Source organism: Macrosteles quadrilineatus, unplaced genomic scaffold (genome assembly GCF_028750875.1).
Source record: "Macrosteles quadrilineatus isolate MER2022 unplaced genomic scaffold, UCM_ALF_1.0 Scaffold_2__2_contigs__length_208266976, whole genome shotgun sequence".
Taxonomy (NCBI): Eukaryota; Metazoa; Arthropoda; class Insecta; order Hemiptera; family Cicadellidae; genus Macrosteles; species Macrosteles quadrilineatus.
Genome location: NW_026542595.1, coordinates 169,545,688 through 169,570,540, shown reverse-complemented (window position 1 = coordinate 169,570,540; position 24,853 = coordinate 169,545,688). Strand labels below are relative to the sequence as shown.

The window sequence follows — 24,853 nt, the reverse complement described above, 5'->3', positions numbered from 1 at the left end:
CCATTCCAAACGTAGAAACAAATTAGACAACAAACTTAATAGTTGAAATATGTAAAATCATATTTAATAGATAAATTTCTTATATAATTATTATTTATTTATCTAAAAACTATAGGCTAAGAGCGTAGGCTTCTTAGTATATATTTAATTTTATTCGAAAGATATTACGTAGTCAGAAGTGGTATACAACTTAAAAGTTTGACTTTTTTATATAACTTTTACTTTCAACATCATTCTTGGATCCGTCCTTAGGTTCACCAGCTGATTATAATAGAACCTCAATAAAAAGACCCTCAAGAGTATGTTGCCCTGTAGAACACGGTAATTTTTTACTCCCACTGTTCTTTATCAACCCCTAAATTACGTGTTATTGCAAATGTCAATAAGAAGTCAACCTCAGTAACAAGTAATTTTTTATGATCGCCATGATGAAATTGCTATCAAGTGTCTACGTCTACAGTATTTAGGCCTACCCTTGCTTCCTTCTTGGAAGGGTTCCAAAATTTTATAATGAGATACGCTTTGGAAAAACAAATTGCATATTCCTTGGAGATAGTTGTACACGTTACAAAAATAGTTGATTTTACATTTGGTGCACATACATTTAAAACCCACAATTATCGGGTCATGACTAAATTGGGAATTTCAAGACTAAACGTATGAAAAAGTATCAGTGTACAGTTAGGTGACTTTCTTTCAATTAGTTCAAACTACCTTAATTAAGTTATCTCCGTGTCACCTTTGATGCTGTGAGGTTAGGTTAGGTTAGGTTTAGTTCTCATGATCATTACCCTTAACCGGTGATAAACATCCGACACTCAATATATTTTAAAGTACAAAAATGAATATTTTCAAATATCCAAAACTACTGTTTGTTTTATAATGAGATATTTTATGTTGCATAAAAAGTAAACGATAAAAAGAACTTAACAATTGCATTTATTTTCTAATCATCAATCCAAACATGGTGAACATAGCTTCATGATGTTTACATGTTTACTTCATGATTCATTTCAGTCTGATGTAGCATTATTGTGCCTAATTAGCTAGGGAGGTAATTGTATTAAATACAGAAAGTTGTTCATTAATTCACTCCGTAGAATAGTAAAACTAAATAGATTTCATTGTACATATTAATTTCACCCAGTATTTTGTATGCATTTCCTGTTCACTCACCATAATTACTTATCTTTCATCACAGTAAAGTGAACTAGACGGTTTAGTCTAGTGCGGTTGTTTTGATACTCTGGAGAACCATTGTTGGAGAGAAAGATTTATAAGGGATTCTGATAATCTAGATTATAGAATCTAGACCAAACACACGGTTCAGCTGCGCAACATACAATGCATCGAACCAATCCTCTTGAGAGACTGAACAAACTTTGATCATTAGATAATACATATCAGTATTGGGAAATGAGCTGATGCTATCTCGTTGGCATAACCTTATTCATGTCACCAAGAGTTCGGTTACTTTCATCAAAGACATAAGGATAGATTATGAACCTACCTGCCGTTTTTCATTTAAAAATTAATTATTTATGGGTTTAAAAAAGATCAATGTAGTAGTATGTGTTTTATCGTTTCAGTAATAGTAGTATCAAACGTAAGATTTTCCCCATATGTTGGAAGACTAAACAGTTAAAAAGTGAACTAAAATAATTACTTGTACACTTAAGTTACGTTATCGTTTAAACAAATACTTTTCACGAAAAAAATACCTGAAAACTACACTAATCTCTAAAACTCCACTGATTTTTACAAGAGGATAAACGTACAGGAACAAACCTTACAATCGATCTTTGAATGTCTGCAATTGGGAAAAAACGATTTCAAGTCGATTCTCAAAAAATATTCCTGGTTAAGTATTGATAAATAATTACTGTACTCTTTTTGTATATAAATATACATACAAAGTTTGAACCTTGTAAGCACGATTACAATTCTTCAGTACGTTGAAAAAAAAACACGTTTAATCTTATTCAGCTGCATGTGTTTGATGTTGATTCGATTTCATTTACCATTTAGAGAAAATGAAAGGTAATGCTAAGTGGACGTTGACTTTGATACCTCATTTAAAAAGATCCAAGAACAAAAGGGTAATTAGCTTTTAAATGCATAACTACTGATGATAAAGTTAAGAGGACTCTTGCAATAATAATAAACATTAAAATTAAAATAACGTTTGGTTGAAAATATACTATCATAATTTTGCAGAAATACATATAAGTAATGCAAAGTTTAAAGTTAATAGATTGATTCTGATTTTTCAGATTAACTATTTTGGTTTGAAAGACTAAATGTGCATTGAATCTGTGATGATTCCCATGTCCCAAATGTTTCTGGTAAACCGATACATTAATTGTTTGGTAAAAAAAAAAACTCAGTGTAAACCGATAAACGTTTACCAAAACAACACCTTAGCTTCTAGACTAATTTTATGTTCGTTAAAATCAACCTAATGGGTTTGCCCTTAAAACTAATTTAAATACAGTGCATTTTAATGGAGTATTTTTAATAGTATGTTCCATTCGTATCTCGGTGTAAATTTTTTTTGTAAAATTGAACTGTTTTCAAGAAATGTAAAAGGTAAAACAGCACACAATGTCTTTTTGAGTCAAAAAATAATTTTAAGACCTTAAGCATTTTAATAAAGATATTTCAAAAACGTCAGAAACAATACCAGTTTTGTTTAGCCTGTCATAAAATTGCTAAGAACTTAGCTTAGAGATAAAAGAGCATGTATTGAAAATTACTTCCTGGAATTGATGTTTTATATCTGTCTGTGAATTGGTTATTTATGTAAATGGAAGCTACGGAAGCTTTTGCAAAATGTTTCAAGTTCACAACAAAGCTCTGAAAACAATCTGAAGATATTTCGACATCAAATATCTTGGAAGTTTCATGTTAATCAAGCTTCTTTAAATTAGTTTTCAACCTTTTGATATGATGGAACTATGGAACTGACGTTGATGAACTGATGAAAACAAAATTGCTTTTATTCAAAGAATACAAAATTAATAAGTAATTACATAAGTAAAGTATTAAGTAGTTAGTAAGTATTAAGTTGGTATACAGGGTGTCCCGGAACTGTCTACCAATATTTTAGAGCATTGTTCCTGGGTAGTTAACATACCTAAATATCATATTTAAACTGTCCGGAAGTCCTTAGTTACTCACACAGCCGCCATTTTGTTTTTTTAAGTTATTAATCTTTTTCTAAGGAATGGTTAAACATACGAAATTGAAACTTTGCACAAACATTTATGACAACTAGACAAAGCTACCAAAAAATTATGACGATTTTTAAAATTCATAAAACAAAATTGCGGCCATTTTAAATTTTGTTTCTTAAATAACTCGAAAACTGTTGATTTTACAACAATTTTACAAGCATAACTTTTTTAAGGCAGTTTTATTACAAATCGATTGACACCTTAATTTTGAAGATTGAACAAGTATTAACAGAGATATGGTAGTTTTAGTGATACGTGACTGCTTTCAGCATGCACTGCAACTAACCTCCAGCGGTTACGTATCACTAAAACTACCATATCTCAGTTTATACTTGTCCAATCTTCAAAATTAAGGTGTCAATCGATTTGTAATAAAACTGCCTTAAAAAAGTTATTCTTGTAAAATTTTTGTTAAATCAACGGTTTTCGAGTTATTTAAGAAACAAAATTTAAAATGGCCGCCATTTTGTTTTATGAATTTTAAAAATCGTCATAATTTTTTGGTAGCTTTGTCTTGTTGTCATAAATGTTTGTGCAAAGTTTCAATTTCGTATGTTTAACCATTCCTTAGAAAAAGATTAATAACTTAAAAATACAAAATGGCGGCTGTGTGAGTAACTAAGGACTTCCAGACAATTTAAATATGATATTTAGGTATGTTTCTTACCCAGGAGCAATGCCCTAAAATATTGGTAGAGAGTTCCGGGACACCCTGTATAAGTAATTAAGTCATACTGCAGCAAAACCAAAGGTTTTTTAAAAAATCGTTGCAAGTCTAAAGTAGCTTTTTTACTCCACAGAGTAACTTTTCATCACTAGGGTCTAAAGTGCCACTTTTCGACCCGAGCTCAAGGTTTACGATTGAGGCGAAGCCGAGGTCAGAAAATGGGCTAGGGTTGAAAAGACACTTTTTCCCCGTTTTATAAACTATATTTTTCGTCGTATTGCATCATTAATTAACAAACTAAGCCATGAAACGAAATTCTTTTCTAAAGATAGCCTCTCAAAACACTTCTAGCTTGTCTTTAGAAAGAAAGAAAGAAAGAAAGAAAGAAGAAAGAAGAAAGAAGAAAGAAAAAAGTGCTATATTCTTCACAACTTATTTACATCTTATACAATAAAAAACAAAACACACAAAACAATGGTTTATTTAAACCGTCTGTTTGGTTGGCACATTGCTGTAAAATAACATATTTTAAAACTGTAACATGTAACTATTTAACTAGGTATACTTATATAAAAAAGTACATTTATAATTATTTTTAAATTTATGTAATACAGCTAGTAAAAATCCTAAAATAAAAGCAACATTAATTCGTTTAAAAATGTGGTTCCAAGCGAGTCTCATGATTTTTAATTATAATTTAAGAGGAATAAAGAAAGAAATAAATTTTTTCCTACAGTTACCTAACAATGTACATGTTCTCTCACTGATTTGAGAAAGCAAAGTGGCCAATTCGCTCATCAGTGAGACAATGTTAACATTGTCTCACTTCAGATTTGCAACGTGAAGGCACGAAATAGTGAGCGCGTAACATGCAGGCAACGTCGTATGCGCGCGAAATGTGTTGGCAGCACTGGCTGTAAATCAGCTGGTCAGCTGTTGTACTGTTGTATTTATCACTTCACATTAAATGTTATATTAAAAGTTCACAGCTGTGTAAAAATAGGTTATGTTTCTTCACCAATTTATTTGTTTTATGGTAACTGTTGGAAAAGTATAATGTGCAACTCGAGTTCAAAGTACAATTGCCTCACTCGGGAAACCATTCCTCACTCGCCTACGGCTCGTGAGTAAGGATTTCTCTCGAGTGAGTCAATTGCTCACTTTTCTCACTAGTTGCACAAATAACTATAGCTATAAATTGAATTCATTAATTATGTCCCACCTATATTTCCATGCCTTACTTAAATACTGGGCTAAAGCTCGCCAATTCCGCCCATTTAAAAAACACTCATATTCTGTTTCGTTTAAAGTATTTTTTCCAATCTAAAGACGTCTGATATGTTTTAAAATAGGACAAATTGCAATGAAATGATATGCAGTTTCATTTTGTTGAAGATTACAGAGAGTGCAAAGATAATTTTGTTCAGACCACGGCTTGTAGTTTAGATTTATCAGTTCTGCTCTAGCTTTAATAGCCCAAGAAGCGATATGCGTATTGTTGAGCATTATTGGGCTCCTATCGCCAAGTTCAAGGTCGAGCGTCAGTAATTGCCTGTGGTGGACAGAGGTCCGCGCTCGGCCTACACACTCCTCCCTCCACCTGCCCCCAGTACACTCTCGCCGAGACGCTCGCCGAGGCGCCTCGCCGAAGCGTTCGCCGAGTAATTCGGGCGAGAGCTTATGCGAGGTAACCGTGTACACTCTCGCTTTGTCTCGCAGTCGAAATGGAAGCAAACATCGATGTGGAATTAGCGCTCGCCACTCGTGCAGTCTCGGGTCCTTTGACTCGTGCCAAAAAACCGACTCCAGATGGAGCGCCGGCGAGCACGAAGCTAGGCGAGGCGAGGCGATCCGAGTCGAGGCGAGAGAAGACGAGCGCACCGATTACACTCTCGCACTCGCCAACGCTCGCCTTGCCTCGGCGAGAGTGTACTGGGGGCATCATGCACTTCCTATCATGCATTATGCACTGGGGACACGCAACACTTCCGCCACCATCCTCAGCTGGAGGCCCAACCCCTCTGGATCGAGATCTTGGAAACTAAACTCAATATTGCATTTTTGTCCCAAATACTCCCATTCTCTACACCAAGATGTTTTTTTCTCGATTATTTGTTTTGCTAAAAAGTTCGGCAATCGTTTGGGTGGCAAAGTTAAACATCTCAAAATATAGTTAGTATTTAAATGTATAGTGTAAAAATAAAGTTTATTGAAGTATGTTTTAAGGTACAATACATATTTTGGCGTATTATAAGGCAATGCAAATATTCTTTTTAGAAAAAAAGTTTGTACTGATTCTATTATTTCACTTTCTATGAAACCCCAGGTCTGTGCTCCATAACAGATTGTAGATCGCACAACAGCCTCGAAACACGATATTTTGGAAATCATTGGCACTTTATTGTTTTTAAATAAAGAATTCCATACAGAATTGATAACAAATTTTCCTACTCTGGCTTTTTCCTTAAAATGGCTGTTCCATGATAGGTTTCTTGTAAATGTAACCCCTAAATACTTATACTGATTTACCACCTCGATAACGTTCCCTTTATACCTCCACTTATCACCTGCCTTTAGTCTTCCACCCTTTCTGAACACCATTATCTTAGATTTATTTAGATTGACAGTTAGATTGCAAGTGTCACAATAGTTTTCCAATTTTTTAATCATATGCTGCAGCCCAGTGCTCGTTGGGGAAAGGAGAATAATATCGTCTGTATAAAGTAGCACATTTATTTTAACCCCATTGACGTTACACCCCCCTTCCACCACTTCTGGCAGATCATTTATAAATAGGCTGAATAAAGTCGGTGACAGATTACATCCTTGTCTTAAACCTGTATTAGTTTGAAAATAACTGGTTATTCCGCCTCCGCACCACACACTAGAACTTGTTTCACTGTAATAACTCTTTAAAACATTCCGCATTCGCGTGGAGACACCTAAATTTGCCAATTTGAAAAGCAATGCTCTCCGATCAATTGTGTCGAAAGCCGAGCTAAAATCTACAAAGAATGCATAAAGCTTTTGTCCCTTTTGCAATAGACGTAAATTAATTATACATGTCAGATTAAATATGTTATCGATGGTGGCGTATCCTCTTCTGAAACCTGCCTGAAATTCTGTTAGTACTTCATTCTCGCACATCCACGTTTGTAATCTAATATTTATAAGGCTCGTGAATATTTTCGTAATGCTATTAATAAAAGACAAACCTCGGTAATTATCAGCTAAATTAACATCGCCTTTTTTGTTTAAAGGAAAAATAAACGATTCTTTAAATGTTTTTGGTACTGTTTCACTAATAAAAATGTTATTGTGTACCATTAGTAATATATTTAAAAATTCATCTGAGGCATTTTTGAAAAATTCATAAGGTATTCTGTCTGGTCCAGGGACTTTATCGGATTTCACTGATTTCAAAACATTCCTCAGTTCACCGAAAGTGAAAGGATTATCTAGCTGGTCGTTATCTATTAGCGGTTCTGCATAACTTATCGACCCTGTCAAAAGTGGTGGATTCAATAAATTCTTAAAATGATTTAACCAATTAGTTGCAGATATATCTCCCACAATATTGTCATTTTTCCTTTTGAAGGTGTTAATGGCCCGCCAGAATGACTTGCTATCACTTTTGCTATCATTTAGATCTGATATAATTTTATCGTAGTAAGATTTTTTTTACAAGTACACAGTTTTTTATAGTTTTTAATTGCTAGCTTGTCTTTAATTGCTAATCTAAATAAACAGCTCTGTTGTAAGTGATTCAATCATTTTGTCTTTTACGATTGTGTTACAGTACACTATACCATCGATGTGTCGAACTATTAACAGGAATGCGTCAATAAGCTAAAACCTTACCTAATATATCAATCGATAAATAATTTCGATCCGTGAGATTGTTAAAAGCGATATTTACAAACGTGGCATGATTTTAAAGAAATTTCATTCGTAATAGACGTAATTACTGAATCACTTACCAAACAGTTGCTCTTTGGCAAAATTAGTTACAAGTTGAAAGTTTTTTTGAGAGGCTGTGTGAATAAGCCATGAGACTGTACATAACAAATGTTTTTATTTTCATATGCTTTATAACACAGATGATATTTTTGTTGGTGATTGTAAATAAACTACCTTTGGGAATGAAAACTAAACTGGATGAAATAAGTGTTCTTTTTTCTTGTAACTTAAACTAAATTCAATCCATAAAACTAATCACATTCCTAACTTATATTTGGTAATTACCAAAGAATCTTGAAACTAAACTACTAAACTTTACTCAAATAAATTTATATACACGCTTCCACAATTAAAACCACTTATTGGACAAGACATAACTCAATCCTCAATCCAAATTTCGCGTCATGGTAGCAGAGCGTTAACGAATTTTTTCCGTGGTTGGAGATCCTCAAGGGTAAAGTACAAACTCAGAAATGTCTTCTCAACGGCTACGAAAGAACTACATCGAGGCAAGTAAAAGATTGAAGACTGCAATAGCCGAAGCCAACGACTTGATAGCTGCCGATGAGACTACCATTTCTTCAAAGAGACTAGTAATGACCTGAAATGTACTTTCAACTTATGCGAGACGAGTTGAGGAGATGACGAAATCAATAATGGACCTACGTGATTTGCCTAATGAAGAAAAAGATGAAAACGAAAAGGTAACTGAAGACAACATTTTCCTGATGCTAGACTTCGATGAAATCAGCGAGAGACTTAAGGTGAACATTGCGTTTTCGGAGCAGGAAACTCTTCAGAAAGGAACTGAATCAATTCAGTCCACAAACTTTGAAGCTCCAAGCCAAAATACTCTGTCACAGCCCACAAACTTTGAAGCTTCTAGCCAAACTACTGTGTCGCAGCCCACAAACTTTGAAGCTTCTAGCCAAACTACTGTGTCGCAGCCCACAAACTTTGAAGCTCCAAGCCAAACTACTGTGTCGCAGCCCACAAACTTTGAAGCTTCTATCCAAACTACTGTGTCGCAGCCCACAAACTTTGAAGCTCCAAGCCAAACTACTGTGTCGCAGCCCACAAACTTTGAAGCTCCAAGCCAAACTACTGTGTCGCAGCCCACAGACTTTGAAGCTCCAAGCCAAACTACTGTGTCGCAGCCCACAAACTTTGAAGCTTCTAGCCAAACTACTGTGTCGCAGCCCACAAACTTTGAAGTTCCAAGCCAAACTACTGTGTCACAGCCCACAAACTTTGATGCTTCTAGCCAAACTACTGTGTCGCAGCCCACAAACTTTGAAGCTTCTAGCCAAACTACTGTGTCGCAGCCCACAAAATTTGAAGCTCCAAGCCAAACTACTGTGTCGCAGCCCAAAAACTTTGAAGCTCCAAGCCAAACTACTGTGTCGCATCACAAGAACATTGAAGCTCCAAGCCAAACTACTGTGTCGCATCCCAAGAACCTTGAAGCTCCAAAGCCAAACTACTGTGTCACAGCCCAAAAACATTGAAGCTCCAAGCCAAATAACTGTGTCGCATCCCAAAAACTTTGAAGCTACAAGCCAAACTACTGTGTCGCATCACAAGAACATTGAAGCTCCAAGCCAAACCACTGGTTTGGAGCTAAAGAACAACAAAGAGAGCACAAAGGTTATCACCCCTTTGAAAAGCATGAATTGCCAAACTCAAACTTCATTTCTAAGAACACTAACGAAAAAAATGCTGAGAAGAAAAGTAAAGCTTAAACAGATGAAACTCTTGCGCATAAAAGTAAGACTTAAAAATTGTCTTTATGTTCCGTGGGAGTGTGGCTAAGCCATGAGACTGTACATAACAAATGTTTTTATTTTCATATGCTTTATAACACAGATGATATTTTTGTTGGTGATTGTAAATAAACTACCTTTGGGAATGAAAACTAAACTGGATGAAATAAGTGTTCTTTTTTCTTGTAACTTAAACTAAATTCAATCCATCGAACTAATCACATTCCTAACTTATATTTGGTAATTACCAAAGAATCTTGAAACTAAACTACTAAACTTTACTCAACTAAATTTATATACACGCTTCCACAATTTAAACCACTTATTGGACAAGACATAACTCAATCCTCAATCCAAATTTCGCGTCAGGCTGTCTTTACATGAACAGTATTTTTGTTTTCTAACATAGCTTGTTGAATATTTTTGCAATGATATTATGAAGAAAAATATAGTTTATCACACGGGCAAAAAGCGTCTTTTCAACCTTCACTCATTTTCCTGAAACACAGATCGGGCCGAAAAGAGCCTTTTTACGCCCTAGTGCTGGAATATACTATTTCAACCACGGCGTTTTTACGTTTCTTTTCAAATTTAATGTTCCTTTTCCATAGGTATTATTTTTCCATTCGTCCAAAAATGGAGAGCTAGTTATGTCAAAATAAATTATAATTACCAATTAATTTAATTAAGTAACCTAATTTCATGACAAGTTTTTAGATAACCTATTGGAAAAGGCCTATAACAACCTATAATATTGTTTAACTATAATTATTCAATATTGTCTCATTTTCTGCTGTGTGTTATTCAAACTTGGAACCTAAGACGCAACTATGGGAATCTCTAAACATCTCTGGTGATAGCAGTATAACTACGATATAAAAAGGGTACTTTAAAAATAGTACAACCTCTAGCACTAGAAGCCATATAAAAGAAGTCGGAAGCAACACATGTGGACTTTAGAATTCCCGAATTGGGTTCATATAGTTAACTAAAACGAACCCAAAGAACGATATTAAGAAATAACACAGATACTACTGGGGAAATAAGTAAAAATAAAATCATTAACTAAACAGTCAAACTATAAAAGCAAGCAAAGTATTTGATTGTGTCATTTAAGGTAGTGAATTAGGGTATAACTACTAAAGCAGCAGCATTTAACCTTTTACCACTATTAAAACTAAGCTATTACTGAGGTTGGACACAAACGGAAGACTTATAAATCAGGTATATTTATCTTACAATCCAATACTGTAACATTAGACCAACAAATGCTATGGGTAGGTACGTTTCAAAACTGGTCATTTAATTTCCTGACCTGTATTTAATTTTATCCCTGTGTAAACAAATAAACAAAACATGCATTTCAATAGGGAAAATTTAACATCTGCTTTAAGGTATAATTCTGCGTATATTATTCAATACTAGCCCACGGGGAAAAGTGTCATTGTTAGTAAATTTTGTTTGCTATTTCCTTTTGATAGCGAATAGCTATGCATCATCGTTATCAGTAACCTAAAACCAGAATGTTATGACCCCTGATATCATGGATCAAAGACATACATCATAGACAGCTGACGCTACTTCAAATACACGTGGTTCAACGGAAGAAATAGTAACTTATGCTGTATTAGGTATAACATGTTTAACAGTACTACAGTAGTATAGCATACAAAGTTTAGTAGTTTATATAGAGGTTTGTCTTATTTCTATTGGTTATCTTATATCAATGCGTCTTAGAATCATGCTGTTAAATTTTAATAGCACTTCTTGACTTCAAAATTCGTGATATATTTTAATTATTTTACAATTAATTTTCTATTGCTTGAGTTAAGTTGAAAACTATTAGTGTTTACGTGATAATCATTAACTTCTCACTGACTTGTAATTTTCTTAATCAACTCCTGAGCTTAACTTTGTAATTCCAATACAATATGAAATCATGCAAAAAAGCGAAACGAACTTTGATGAAAAAACTTCTTTAGAAAAGTGCGTTTATAATATTTAACTTGAGCTCACTAAAACACAACCAACTGTTGGATAATAATAATATACGCTGACGTTGTGTATAATAATATAACCAACATTGAAGTGTGGTTAGTGATCTTAATTTATAACTTGAACATTTATGATACATATTAGATACGGTTTATAAATAGTTTTAAAATGTGAGAGGATCACAGTTGTTGAACCGACTCTGACACTTCTGATATAATACAATTTACGGGCTGTGCATAACAGGGGTTGGAAACATCCATTTCTACCTCATCTTCCTTTTTCAAGCTAAACCTTTATTTAGGCAGTAATGATAATATTAAAATAATAAATATAAATAAATAATAATGATAAATAATGAAAAATAATAAATAATAAATAATAGTTTTTAAATATTGAGTAAATCGTATTACTATACTCTTCTTTCTGTGTACTATGGCTCAATATTACCTTATCTAGTTTATGCTCTACCTGTTTGGGGATCTGACAACAAACAAACCTCCTTCCTTTTTAAAATGCAAAAAAAACATCATTCTTGTCATATTTTCACTTTTCAAAAGACGATCTTGTAAGGAATCATTTAGGTCAGCTGCTATTTTGACTCTTTCCTCACTATACATGCTCTGAAACTCTTTCCTTTGTAACAAAAAAACATCAGTCAATATTTAACACCAGCACTAACTGCAGTACATACTCCTTACGCACATCTCACAACCTGAAAATCCCTGTCCATTCAACCTCATTTTTTCAAAAACATATTTTGTATAATGGCATAAAACTGTTTAACCAACTTCACCAACAGCTAAAGCTACAGACTGATTTACTTAAGTTTAGAAACAAACTAAAAATCATATTAGTTGAAAAGGCTTGCTATAGCGTCCGCGATTTCTCAGCTGACATGTAGTCAGTCATCCCTGTCAGATTGATTTACCAAAACTCAAATTGTTTAGTCTTTGTACATATTACTTACCTTGATAAGAATTTTTGAGTTTTTTTATTGTTTATTGTAATGACTTTTCCAATACAATGTATTATTTGTTATTTCGGAATAAAGAACTTATGACTTATGACATTATAATAGCATACATTTTAATGAGTAGGCCTACACTCCGTCCATTAATATGAAAACTATTTCTTTTCTATTATTTCACTACAAAAACTTAAAAATATATTCTAAATTATTGAACACACCCAACATTAAATGATTACTTATCATAACTACATTTAAATTATTGATCAAAGTTCAAATCTTTTTGTAAACTAAATGGGTTGAGTTAAAAAATAAAGTAAACTTAAGTAAAACAAAGTCACCGTTAAAAAAATTAAAATTACAATTTAAAGTGAAAAATAACGGAATATTACGTTACGTTACGTTTATAAACTGGCAAACGATTATTTATTTTCTTGCAGCACACACTATAGATTAACATGAAATAACAAATTTTCATTGAACTGTAAATTTAAGAATATAATGGGTTTTCGTCTTTACATTATACTGAGTATACCCTCTGTAATTTTCTACATATTGCTCAAGAGTGTGGAAAAGCCTTGATTGCACGGGTATGATTTGCAAATTCCTAGTCATAAGAAACTAAAAACCAGAAAGCTATGGTATTTTCTAAAAGTAACATAATGCATTTCTTTTAAATTATAAAGCTTACTGGTATCGTAAACAGAATAAATACGTTAACTAATTAGAAGTAGTTTAAAAATAGTGTAACAATCTGACACTTTTACTAAAACCCTTTAAAATAGAATAATATAGGCTTAAAGATATACTAAAGGCATTTTCCAAGTTACCTCAAATGTACACAATACAGTAATAATATTGCTGTGATATATCCCCAGTCCGTGTATTGTATTTCTTACCCGACCTCAATGTGAAGATTTATAGCCTACGTGTTGTATTTCCTTCGGTTAAAAACATTAAAAATTTGAAATCTTTTTCAGCTACAATTGCATAAGAAAATACAATTGCTCTTATTATTGAATTAAATTGAAATAAGGCTCCGTATAAGAGGGAATTATTTTTTAAAGTTTTTATGAAGACAAGAAACAATACAAATTGAAAAAAAAACTGCCATACATAAAGTAGTGTATGCAACCCACGTAATTAGCCTTGTAATTATGTAGCTATTATTATAACCGAATCAATATTTTGTATTGATTAAGGTGTTTTTTTTACGGATAAGTAACAATAATTGGTACAAATATAATAAAACTGCAAAACTCTATTGATAAATGTTTATTTTTTTAATTATAAAGAATTCATCTTTTGGACGTCATAATCTGTTCATTACTGATTTGTTGCTGCCAAACGGACATTTTCTTGTGTCGCTATCACTTGTATTCAATATTTTAACATAGTTATATCATACAAAATTGTATGAATGTTTACAATTTCATATATTTTTTAAGTTCGATGTAATTCGATTGCTACTTGGAGACTTCTGTGGGAGAAATCGTATTCATTGTTAAGTGTGTGCATTTACACGTAATGAAAGGAAATAATTTACCAACTCAGCCATATCACCTTCAGGTAATGACATTCTTTCCAAAAAATATGTTACATGTTGCTTATATGTGTAAAATTCTTCACAATGCCAATAAAAAAGCAAACTATTCAGCACATTATTAAGACAAGATATTTGCCATTGTTTAAAAAAATCTGCATTTGGAAATAAAAATATTGACGTCAATCATTTATCTTTCGAAACACTATAATGCAAATGCGTTAAGGTCCATATTGTATACAATTTAAAACTTAACGGTTTCTCATTAAGTAGTTCAAGTCTGTCTAAAAATAATAGCTATTGTTTAGCAATTAGGTAATATCGTTTTTTTCTTAAAACTGTTAGACCTGTGTAGGTATCCAAAACTGCCAAATTTTTATACAATATTAAATACCAAAATGATCATATACAATAGGCTTAAATCAGATTTTTCAATAAAATATTCTAAAACTAACGCTGATTGACGTAAAACATGAAAAATGAAAGTGTTTTTTCACGTAAAAATTATTTCCATCTGGAATAAAGGTATTTAGGTTAAAAGATAGGTTAAAAGATATATGCCAAACGTCTTAAATGTCTTAAATAATAATCGAGGTATAATAAATATAAGGTTTTTTTGTCCTAGGACGCTAGGCACGAGCCCGGAATTGTTTTTCACAGTACTTCAGGCTAGACCTAGGGGTTACGGCATTATACTTAGATAAAATCCATTGGTGATTTGGCGGGATTTGAACCCGGGACCCCAGGAACCGGAGTCTCGCGCTCTAACCACTACACCAGCTCGCCCCCCAATAAATATAAGGTATAACCAATAGATGGTATACTTTATACAAGGTATAATCAATACAATGTATAATCAATACAAGGTATAGTCAATACAAGGCATAATCAATATAAGGTATAATCAATATAAGGTATAAGCAATATAAGGTATAATCAATACAAGGTATAAGCAATATAAGGTATAATCAATACGAGGTATGATCAATACATGGCATAGTCAAGGTTTAAACTACTGCGTTTTTATTGAACCAGTGTTATTGCCCATATTTGTTTGTACCAGGTAATGGCAACATGAAATGGGTGTATTGAAATGTTTTATTAAAATTCCCCTGTTTCAGTAAACAAACAACGGAGCAATATAATAAAAGAAGTATTTTATAAAAACAATTTGATTCCAGTAATTAAATTAAAATTTCATCTGTACGATTGTTGTATTCAATGCAAATATGTTTTTCTAGTAAACAATTGCATGTATTTGTTATATTTATTTTTTGTTGTTATTTGTCCAATACTGCGAAACACATTTAATGTACTAAGATTTTATTTCATAAACAAAAACAATAATTGGATGTTAATCATAATGTATTTGACTTCTGTTTGTACGACTTCCAAAACTGTTTACAGACAGTTTCACTAGCTTGGTAACCATTTGATAAAATTTACATTTTTATTCATTGATTTAAAGTAAAAAAATAATGGATTAATATACAATAATGTTTAAATGAATTTGAAGATCATTGTTCATTAGGTCTTGAAAGTCATTTTCTTTATACTTAAAATTTATATTTTTTACGAGTTTCGTTCTGCTGTACGGTGAAGTGATGCAAAGGTTAGAGTTAATCTGAGGGTAAACCTATAACTCAAGAGAGTCATTTACATGTAAATTAGTTGACAAACTCGAGCAAAGACAGGATTGACAATGTTTATTGCCTTCCCATTTAATACAAGACCTTCACTGCAGCAAAACACCAACCTGTGAGATTCTAGATAATTTTATTTACGGATTTATAATAAAGGGGAGCTTAGACTTACATCTTCGCCGAGTATTAAAAGTGTTGGCTAAATATTCACTAAGTCGCATATTAAACAAATATTATGTTACATTCAATGGTTTACAACAAAAATAAGAGATTGAAATGGATGAAGACTTAATACATACAAACAAGCATGAAGACATTGCACTTAAGTAGCTCCTGCTTGTAATATACTGGTAATCAAATAGCAATAAAAACATATCATACTAAATATTTTTCCTTATAAAGAGATTTTAGTTTTGAATACAAGTTTTGTCAAATTTTGAGAATTTACATGTATTGTAGGTATATACACGATTATTGTAGGTACTTCATATTAAAAAAATAAAAGATCATCCTATCTTAGTATTGGTGAAAATGTGAGGACCCTTGCCACAAAATGTTCCCCGTTGAGTATAGTGGATCAAGAGTATAGAGAAATCCGAGCAGTTCCCTGTCCTGTTAGAGAGAACCGAGTAGTACCCACTCCCGCTAGAGAAATTCCGAGCAGTACCCTGTCCTGTTAGAGAGAACCGAGCAGTACCCACTCCCGCTAGAGAAATTCCGAGCAGTACCCTGTCCTGTTAGAGAGAACCGAGCAGTACCCACTCCCGCTAGAGAAATTCCGAGCAGTACCCTGTCCTGTTAGAGAGAACCGAGCAGTACCCACTCCCGCTAGAGAAATTCCGAGCAGTACCCTGTCCTGTTAGAGAGAACCGAGCAGTACCCACTCCCGCTTGAAAAATCCTAGCAATAGGCCTACCATTTTCCAGTACTGTACGGTCCCTTGGGGACAATTATAACTATCTGAGCCATGTACCCCCTTTTCCTCAAAACTAAGACCGACTTCAGACCTCTGGAAAGATCACAGCACACTCATGGAGCTAACCGCAACACAAAAATACCGGTTACACGTGAAGACTGAACACAAAAATATTTATGACAACAAGTAACGTTTGGAGGCAAAGTAAAAAAAAAATTATAACTTTATTTACCTTAGCATAACTCTATCTAACAATATTACATGTTTTTGTCTATTCTTAAATTAGTTTTACACTCTCCCCGTTTTATAGCATTCGCTGTATCACGTATATCAAAGTACTGCTGGTATTGACCTGAACACGTCACTAATCCATCACTCTTAATTGCCTGTGGATAACGTTTAAAAAGCCCCACTGTAATTGACCTAACCTTGTCACTGTTAGTCTTTACATCACTGTAATAAATACAGGTAATCTTTATAATTTTAGCGAATTTCCCATATAGGGAATAAGCTATTACCGTAGGTCTCATGGTAAGTCCTAGACCCGGGACCGATTTACTTTTTCATTTTGAGGTCCCCAGAGGCCTAAAACACCATCCGTTCAAATTCATATATATATATATATATATATATATATATATATTTATATATATATATTTATATATGTGTCCGTTAGCGCGATAACTCGAGCAAAATTGATCCGATTTTGATGAAATTTGGTACAAACGTGTAAACCTACATTTATTCGAACGAGTTCGCGAACCAGCGTAATCGGACCATGGGATCAGGGGTTTATGGGGTGTTTTATGGGGTAAAAATGGGTTTTTCTCATTTTTGACCCTAAAAACATTAAATTTCTAAATTTCTCTCTAGACCATTTTAAAGAGCTTAAAAAAACAAATAATTTAGTATATTGTAGTGTGTTTGAATGTTCATTGACTACGGAGAAAATTAAAAAAATTGTAAATTTAAAATTCCCATGTTATTTTTATGGAGAATAAATAAACTGTTCTAGTTTGCTTGTTTATGGATATATTTTAATCAAATTTGGCAATTTGGTTTATTTTATACTAAGCTATCAATATTTCAATTGAAAAAGCACACCTCAACATCTTCCCCGTAGCAGCAAACCTAACTACTCACTAAAATTAATGTTATTTAAATAGGAAATAAATCTGAAAATTTATAGGGAATATTTTAGTAGAAATCAAGCCGGGTAAATGGAAATTCGCTTAGTATGCAGGTTTGCTGCGACGGGGGTATTTGTATTATATCCGTATTTACAGCAGGTTTAACAAAACATCAGTATTGTTAAAGAAGAAAGTAATATCATTAACCTAAAGTTTTCACTTAATTTTAAATCAAGTTAATCATACCACCAGTTTTGATCAAGACATGCCACTATAACACACCCTATCTATATCATATAAGCACTGGTAATATTGACTCAGACCTCTTCTTCATCGTCACTATCAGCTCATCTATCATGTTACATAAAGCCCTGGTGTTATTGAGACATGAAACCTCTCAATCATTAACAGTGAATATTGCAGGATTGACGAAGGTGCAAACCTTTTTTTATATTTTCAATATGTTGTGTTTGAACTTTTTGTACTGTTACTGCTAAAAATATTTCATAAAAGTTATCAAATGTTTGGAAACAGAATCAAGTGCAGTATACTTGGTAGCGCAGTGGTTATAGCGATAAATGTAGATGGCTTGACTATCAGAAAATTTTGTAAATAATAAGTAATACCCTAATAGTATGTAACCCTATTAATAAATAGGGTTGTAAACTGGACCTAAGCTGTGTCCTTGAATGTTGGACAAAAAATGGTCCTGGCTAATGAAACAGCTGATCTAAGTCAGTAACAAAGCTACACAGATCTAACTTTATTCAACACTCATCCTTCACTCAGTACTGTATTGGGTTCTAAAATACGCACCGAGGTTGCGTATACATCTAATTAATTATGATAAATGATTATAGTGCATCATTATTCGTTTCTTGTAAAAGTCTGTAGTTAGTAGTAATATATCATATATATAATATAATATATATGATATATATAAAATATATAATATAATATATATATATATATATATAATATAATCATATATATAATATATAATAGTATATATAAATATCGCAAAGCTAAGAATTAAGTCTTAAGGAAAAATGTATATGTTTGCAAGTAAGATAAGAGAATGCTTACATGACTGACGTTGAAGATCTATACATGAAGTGTATTTTGTACCATTTGCTGTAAGTTTTAAATCTGAAATGCGTGTTTTAAAGTTCTGATAAAATATAATTACCGTAATTTTTGTTTAAAATCTTAACTTTTAGTTTTTTACGATAAAATATTGTATGTTTGTGTCCATTTGTTTGGAGCAGTTACGATAAGTCGTAAATAAATTAAGTGTTTGAATTTAAAACGATAAAACAACCTAACTCACATAATCATCACTACAAGAAATAGCCTAATTGAAATTCTAAAGCAAAAGAGGGTTGTTAATGAGTCATTAAATATTCAAACTGGTAATGGTATTGGACAAAAAATATCATTAGCTTAATGCACAATTTGGTCAAGGAAAGTCTGATTTTAACAGTCAAAAAAGATAAAAGAAATGTCGAAGCTTTTGCACAAGTTATTTGAATAGATAAAAAGTATATTAAACTGCATTTTAAAAGTTAGGATCATACTTGCTTGAAATTGTTGATGAAAATAATGAAAAACATAATTCAAGTTTTACGATGGTCAATAACAAAATAGTATTTCATTTGATAAGAAAGTGTGAACAAATAATGTAAAAATACGTTATATTAAAATTAAAAAACGTGTTAGTTTACAATAATTTAGTGGGATGTGTTTTTTTTTTATAATTCTCTTAGGATTACTACAAATTAGATAGTTGCTGCTATAAAAATTTGCATTAAGTGCTCTTGTTTTTTATCAATGTTTTATTTTATAAACACGACTTTGCTTTGTCTTTCGAGAAGTTTTTTTAATAAATAAATATAAATTATTGAGAAAATGAAACATGTTTAGTTCATATCAATTATCATTTCGTTAGGCTTTCCAAAAATGATACCTATCTTGTAATCTTTTTTAACAATCTCTGTCCCACGTTAATACACAGTGCTTTACTTTAGTGTGTTTGAAAATTCTTGTTAGGATAATATTTCCTGAACGTATCACATATACCACGAAGTATCAAGTGCATTGCTACTAACCTTTCACAAGAGTATATATTATCAGTAATTCAATTAACTCGAAGCTCATTGGGTACAATCTTCCCTTATAATCTAGTTGAAGCCACACTCAGGTATTTATTGTGCAATGCAATCTTGTTCTTTATTATCTGATTACATCCTCCACCTTACAATGGCATTTATTTGGCCAATAAAGATAATCCTAGAAATCCGTAGATGGTATATGAATATTAACATAGTACAGAAGATTTTATTTTGTAAAAACATATTCAGTATACAACTATGATATACACAATAGCTTTTGCCATAGACAAAAAGAATTAAATAATAGACTGTCAGCCGTGCTGCGGTTACCATGGTTACCACAGGTTCTGACGCACACCGATGGGAGCGCCGTGTAGTTAAGTAGCACGTACACCGTAACTACATTGCGCTCACAGCGGTGTATGCCAGAACCTATGGTAACCGCAGCACGGCTGACAGTATATATTTAATTATTTTTGTCTACGCTTTTGCTTATTTTAAGATTTCGTTACCCCCCCCCCTTCTTACTTTCAGTTTACAATAAATTTATAAACATCGTATATAAAACTGATTGAATGGTGTAATAATACTACCTAGCTTAATCACCCTATGCCGTTAAGTAATCGGATAGTTATTTTGTGTAACTAGTGTTTAAAGAGACTTTGCGCTCGTGTTATACATTATATTTTTCCTACATTTACTATAAAGCGTAAATTATGGGTAGTATGGTTATAACTTACAGATTAACTTTTACTATGCAGTTTCGAATGTTAACTTATTCTAAATAAATGTCTCACAAACAAATCGAAACCTAAATGATATTGCTGTACCTGTCTGGGGGTGTGAAAGCCAAAGGACTCAGTCCATATTCAAGCTTCAATAAAAACGCTCCCCATGTTATTCTTATGGAGAAAAAACGCCTATAGTGAGGTGTCTTCCTCATATTGCCTCTATTTTACATTTACACTTGTATGGGTCAATAAATAAAAAAAGTAGTTTCTTAGCTTGATTTTGAATATATATAGGGAATAGGTGACGATTAGTAATATTTATAAGGTTGGACAATTATATAGGGATATGGAGGCAAAGATCAGGATTTTTCCTATAGTGGCTAAAAAATTACCCCCATGTTATTATTATTGGGAAAAACGCCTAAAGTGATGTCATATTGCTATATTGTCCCTACTTGAGATGATAAATGTTTTAAACACGGATACATTTGCTTTTAATTTCAATTTTCTAAGGAAGTAAAAAAAGTTATAAAGTATACAACGAAAAGTAAACAGTTAAATTAAAAACAAATTGCTTTCAAATTACTACTATATTATCCTCTGTAATAGTTTCAAGAGAACAAAACGTATCCATACTTGTCCATGGATATCTTCTGAAAGGTCAAGTAGCTACACTAAACATTCGCTAGCAGTTTTCTCATACTCTATGAGATATCTTTTCAAGTGTCGTTGTACAACATAGTGAAATTTCAGTTTTCAAGAAAAAAGAAATCCTAGAAATACAGTACTCCTCAAACCTTTTTTGATGTTCAGATATAGCAACATTACTATGATTCAGACATCATATCGTCTCAAAATCAATCAATACTTCCTTGCAAAACATTTTTCTTTACAAACTTAGGATGGTAAATCATGTGTTTAGTTTTTTAATTCATCCATATTTAGCTTAACGTACTGACACGTAGACCTAATGTTCCATGAGCGACGTTTGGAATGGCCTGGCCATGACTGATCAAGGCTGAAATTGATGACAAATTATGAATCAGGCTTAAAATGTGTTATTTTTTTCGGCTCAGAAGTGATTTCGTTACCTTTCAAAACGTAAAAAAATGCCTCTGGCGTAAAAACGCACAAAATAAAATAAAATAAAAGAGTGTTTATGTGCCTTTACTATGATGCAAGTACACTCAGGTTGCGGTGAAAATACGAAGAAAAAACAAAATTTGTAAAAAAGAATGTGTAACAAAGAATTTTTGATGTGTAACTAACCAAGGTTAAGTAGGTGGCTGATGTTATTCATATTTATTTTTCGTTTGCTACAAGTGTTCATATTTTCCCAACATACTTGGCCTGAAAACAGTGTGTACTTGTGCACATTGTAGAATTATTACAGTAAAAATATGTTTTGACCCAAAAAAAATTAGCACAACCGGGGAATTTGGTACAGATGTTGGGTGTACCTTCCTTTTGAACATACTAAAAGTCCCCTAAAATTGAAGCTGTGCTACGGCCGCCATATTGGAAAATGGTGGCATATTTCTGTATTTTTCGCTATAGTGACTTTATTTTTAGAGATACAAGAAAACGCTAAATGTACAAAATGTAGGTCATCTAAAAATACACATTTTTTGTATTTACCCTTTTTCTCTAAACCCAACGGTTTTTGAGTTATTTGTTATTAAGTATATTTAGTTTTTTCTATTTATCAAAAATAGGTGAAACACATGGAAATTGACCGTTACTTTCAAGGATTATGATAATTTATCCTATTTAGTTAAATAGTGCGATACTATAAAATCTAAAAATTTAAGCTTAATTTATGAGTAAAACAACTCCACCACAGCAAACCTGCAGACTCAGCAAATTTCCATTTGATTGGATGTTTTATTTAAATAAAATTAGATTCAACAGGTACCTAGGTTTGCTGCTACAAGTAGGTTTTTATAGTGTGTTTTTTTTTTTTAATATCAATACATTACTATAAAATAACTAATTTTCCAAGTTTGATCAAAATATATCAATAAACAAGCAAACTGCAACAGTTAACTAATTCATAAGAATAGCATGGGAGTTTTAAATTTGCAATAAACAAATTTGAATATACAAATTTTGGTTGTGTTTACTAAAAAGATGGCGATTAGTCACGATTAGAATATTAACCAAATGGGGTTTCAAAAGGAGATGGAGCCTGTTATTTAAGTAATATTAATTCGTACCAAGCACCGAAAATATTGTATGCAGTAAGGTGATCTACCATATTTTGTAAAGTACGCAATAGTCATATTAATATTTTATCTTAATTTTTTACCCATTTAATAGTTAAAATTTTAGTATTTTGATAGCACCACCACACTAACTATACTTGACATCCCATTGTAAATTTGGAAGGGTGTTTTTCGTGTCTGGTTCATGTTGGTGACTAATTAAGTATGGTATAGTATAGTTAGTTTTATTTATCAAAAATCGGTGAAACCCATCGCAATCAACGGTTACTTTTCTAGGTTTACGACAATTATTCATCCCACTTAGTTTATATCAGAGTGATAGTGGTAGTGCCATCAAAATATTAAAATGTTAATTTATTAAATGGGTAAAAAATTTAGATAAAATATTAATATGACTATTGCGTACTTTACAAAATATGGTAGGTCACCTTACTGCATACAATATTTTCGGTGCTTGGTACGAATTAATATTACTTAAATAACAGGCTCCATCTCCTTTTGAAAACCCATTTGGTTAATATTCTAATCGTGACTAATCGCCATCTTTTTAGTAAACACAACCAAAATTTGTATATTCAAATTTGTTTATTGCAAATTTAAAACTCCCATGCTATTCTTATGAATTAGTTAACTGTTGCAGTTTGCTTGTTTATTGATATATTTTGATCAAACTTGGAAAATTAGTTATTTTATAGTAATGTATTGATATTTTACTAAAAAAAAAACACACTATAAAAACCTACTTGTAGCAGCAAACCTAGGTACCTGTTGAATCTAATTTTATTTAAATAAAACATCCAATCAAATGGAAATTTGCTGAGTCTGCAGGTTTGCTGTGGTGGAGTTGTTTTACTCATAAATTAAGCTTAAATTTTTAGATTTTATGGTATCGCACTATTTAACTAAATAGGATAAATTATCATAATCCTTGAAAGTAACGGTCAATTTCCATGTGTTTCACCTATTTTTGATAAATAGAAAAAACTAAATATACTTAATAACAAATAACTCAAAAACCGTTGGGTTTAGAGAAAAAGGGTAAATACAAAAAATGTGTATTTTTAGATGACCTACATTTTGTACACTTAGCTTTTTCGTGTATCTCTAAAAATAAAGTCACTATAGCGAAAAATACAGAAATATGCCGCCATTTTCCAATATGGCGGCCGTAGCACAGCTTCAATTTTAGGGGACTTTTAGTATGTTCAAAAGGAAGGTACACCCAACATCTGTACCAAATTCCCCGGTTGTGCTAATTTTTTTTAGGTTTATGGAATTTTTCTCTTATTTTTACTGCACTAAATGTGTCGGTAATATAAAAGCACTTAATACTCAGTGAACGGTTAGTAAAACAAGTTTTAAACTGTTAACTCCATCAAACTTGTCAGGGCTTCACAACATTGCTACAGTCCTTCCACTAATGGTAATTTTAGGCAACTCTTATAACATAAACACATTGTGTGATACTAAAAGGATCAAAACAAAACTGCTCGTGTAAAATGTCGTAATGTATTACTACTGTCATTTTAAAAACCTTTAAAAAAAAATATTATATTCTTTAAGTGTATGATAAGGAATATTGAAATCATCAATAAGGTATATTGAAATTTTCCTGAAAGCTTTCTTAAGACTCTTTTCTTAGTGAATACCGTTGTCTGCAATGAATAGACACCTTTCCATAATTAAAGAATTTCCCATATTTCTATCACCTCACAAAGTAAAAAATGAGTTAAGTGTTTACCAAGTTCAGCAGATATAAATCTTATAATTAGTTTTACAATTTTGTGACTCTTTTGACCCCTTATTAGTATAAGTATTGTTGTAACTTTACTATGATCCTTTCGTGTTCGTCATCGTGCAAAATTGTAAATTTTAAAATAAAACTAATTTGAGCTTGGAAATATTATTGGGTTGGTGGAGTTAAAGATTCTTTTTCGTAGAAAGAAATTTTAAAGTGTAGAAAATC

The 24,853-nt window shown here is 32.2% G+C and overlaps 1 protein-coding gene across 1 annotated transcript; it reads left to right on the top strand.

Annotated features, from left to right (window-relative positions):
* The first annotated feature begins 8,519 nt into the window (after nt 1-8,519).
* On the top strand, nt 8,520-9,371 carry LOC128985129 (putative uncharacterized protein DDB_G0290521). The gene has a single exon (XM_054404511.1). The coding sequence runs from the start codon at nt 8,520-8,522 to the stop codon at nt 9,369-9,371; it is 852 nt and encodes a 283-aa protein (XP_054260486.1).
* The last annotated feature ends 15,482 nt before the right edge of the window (nt 9,372-24,853 follow it).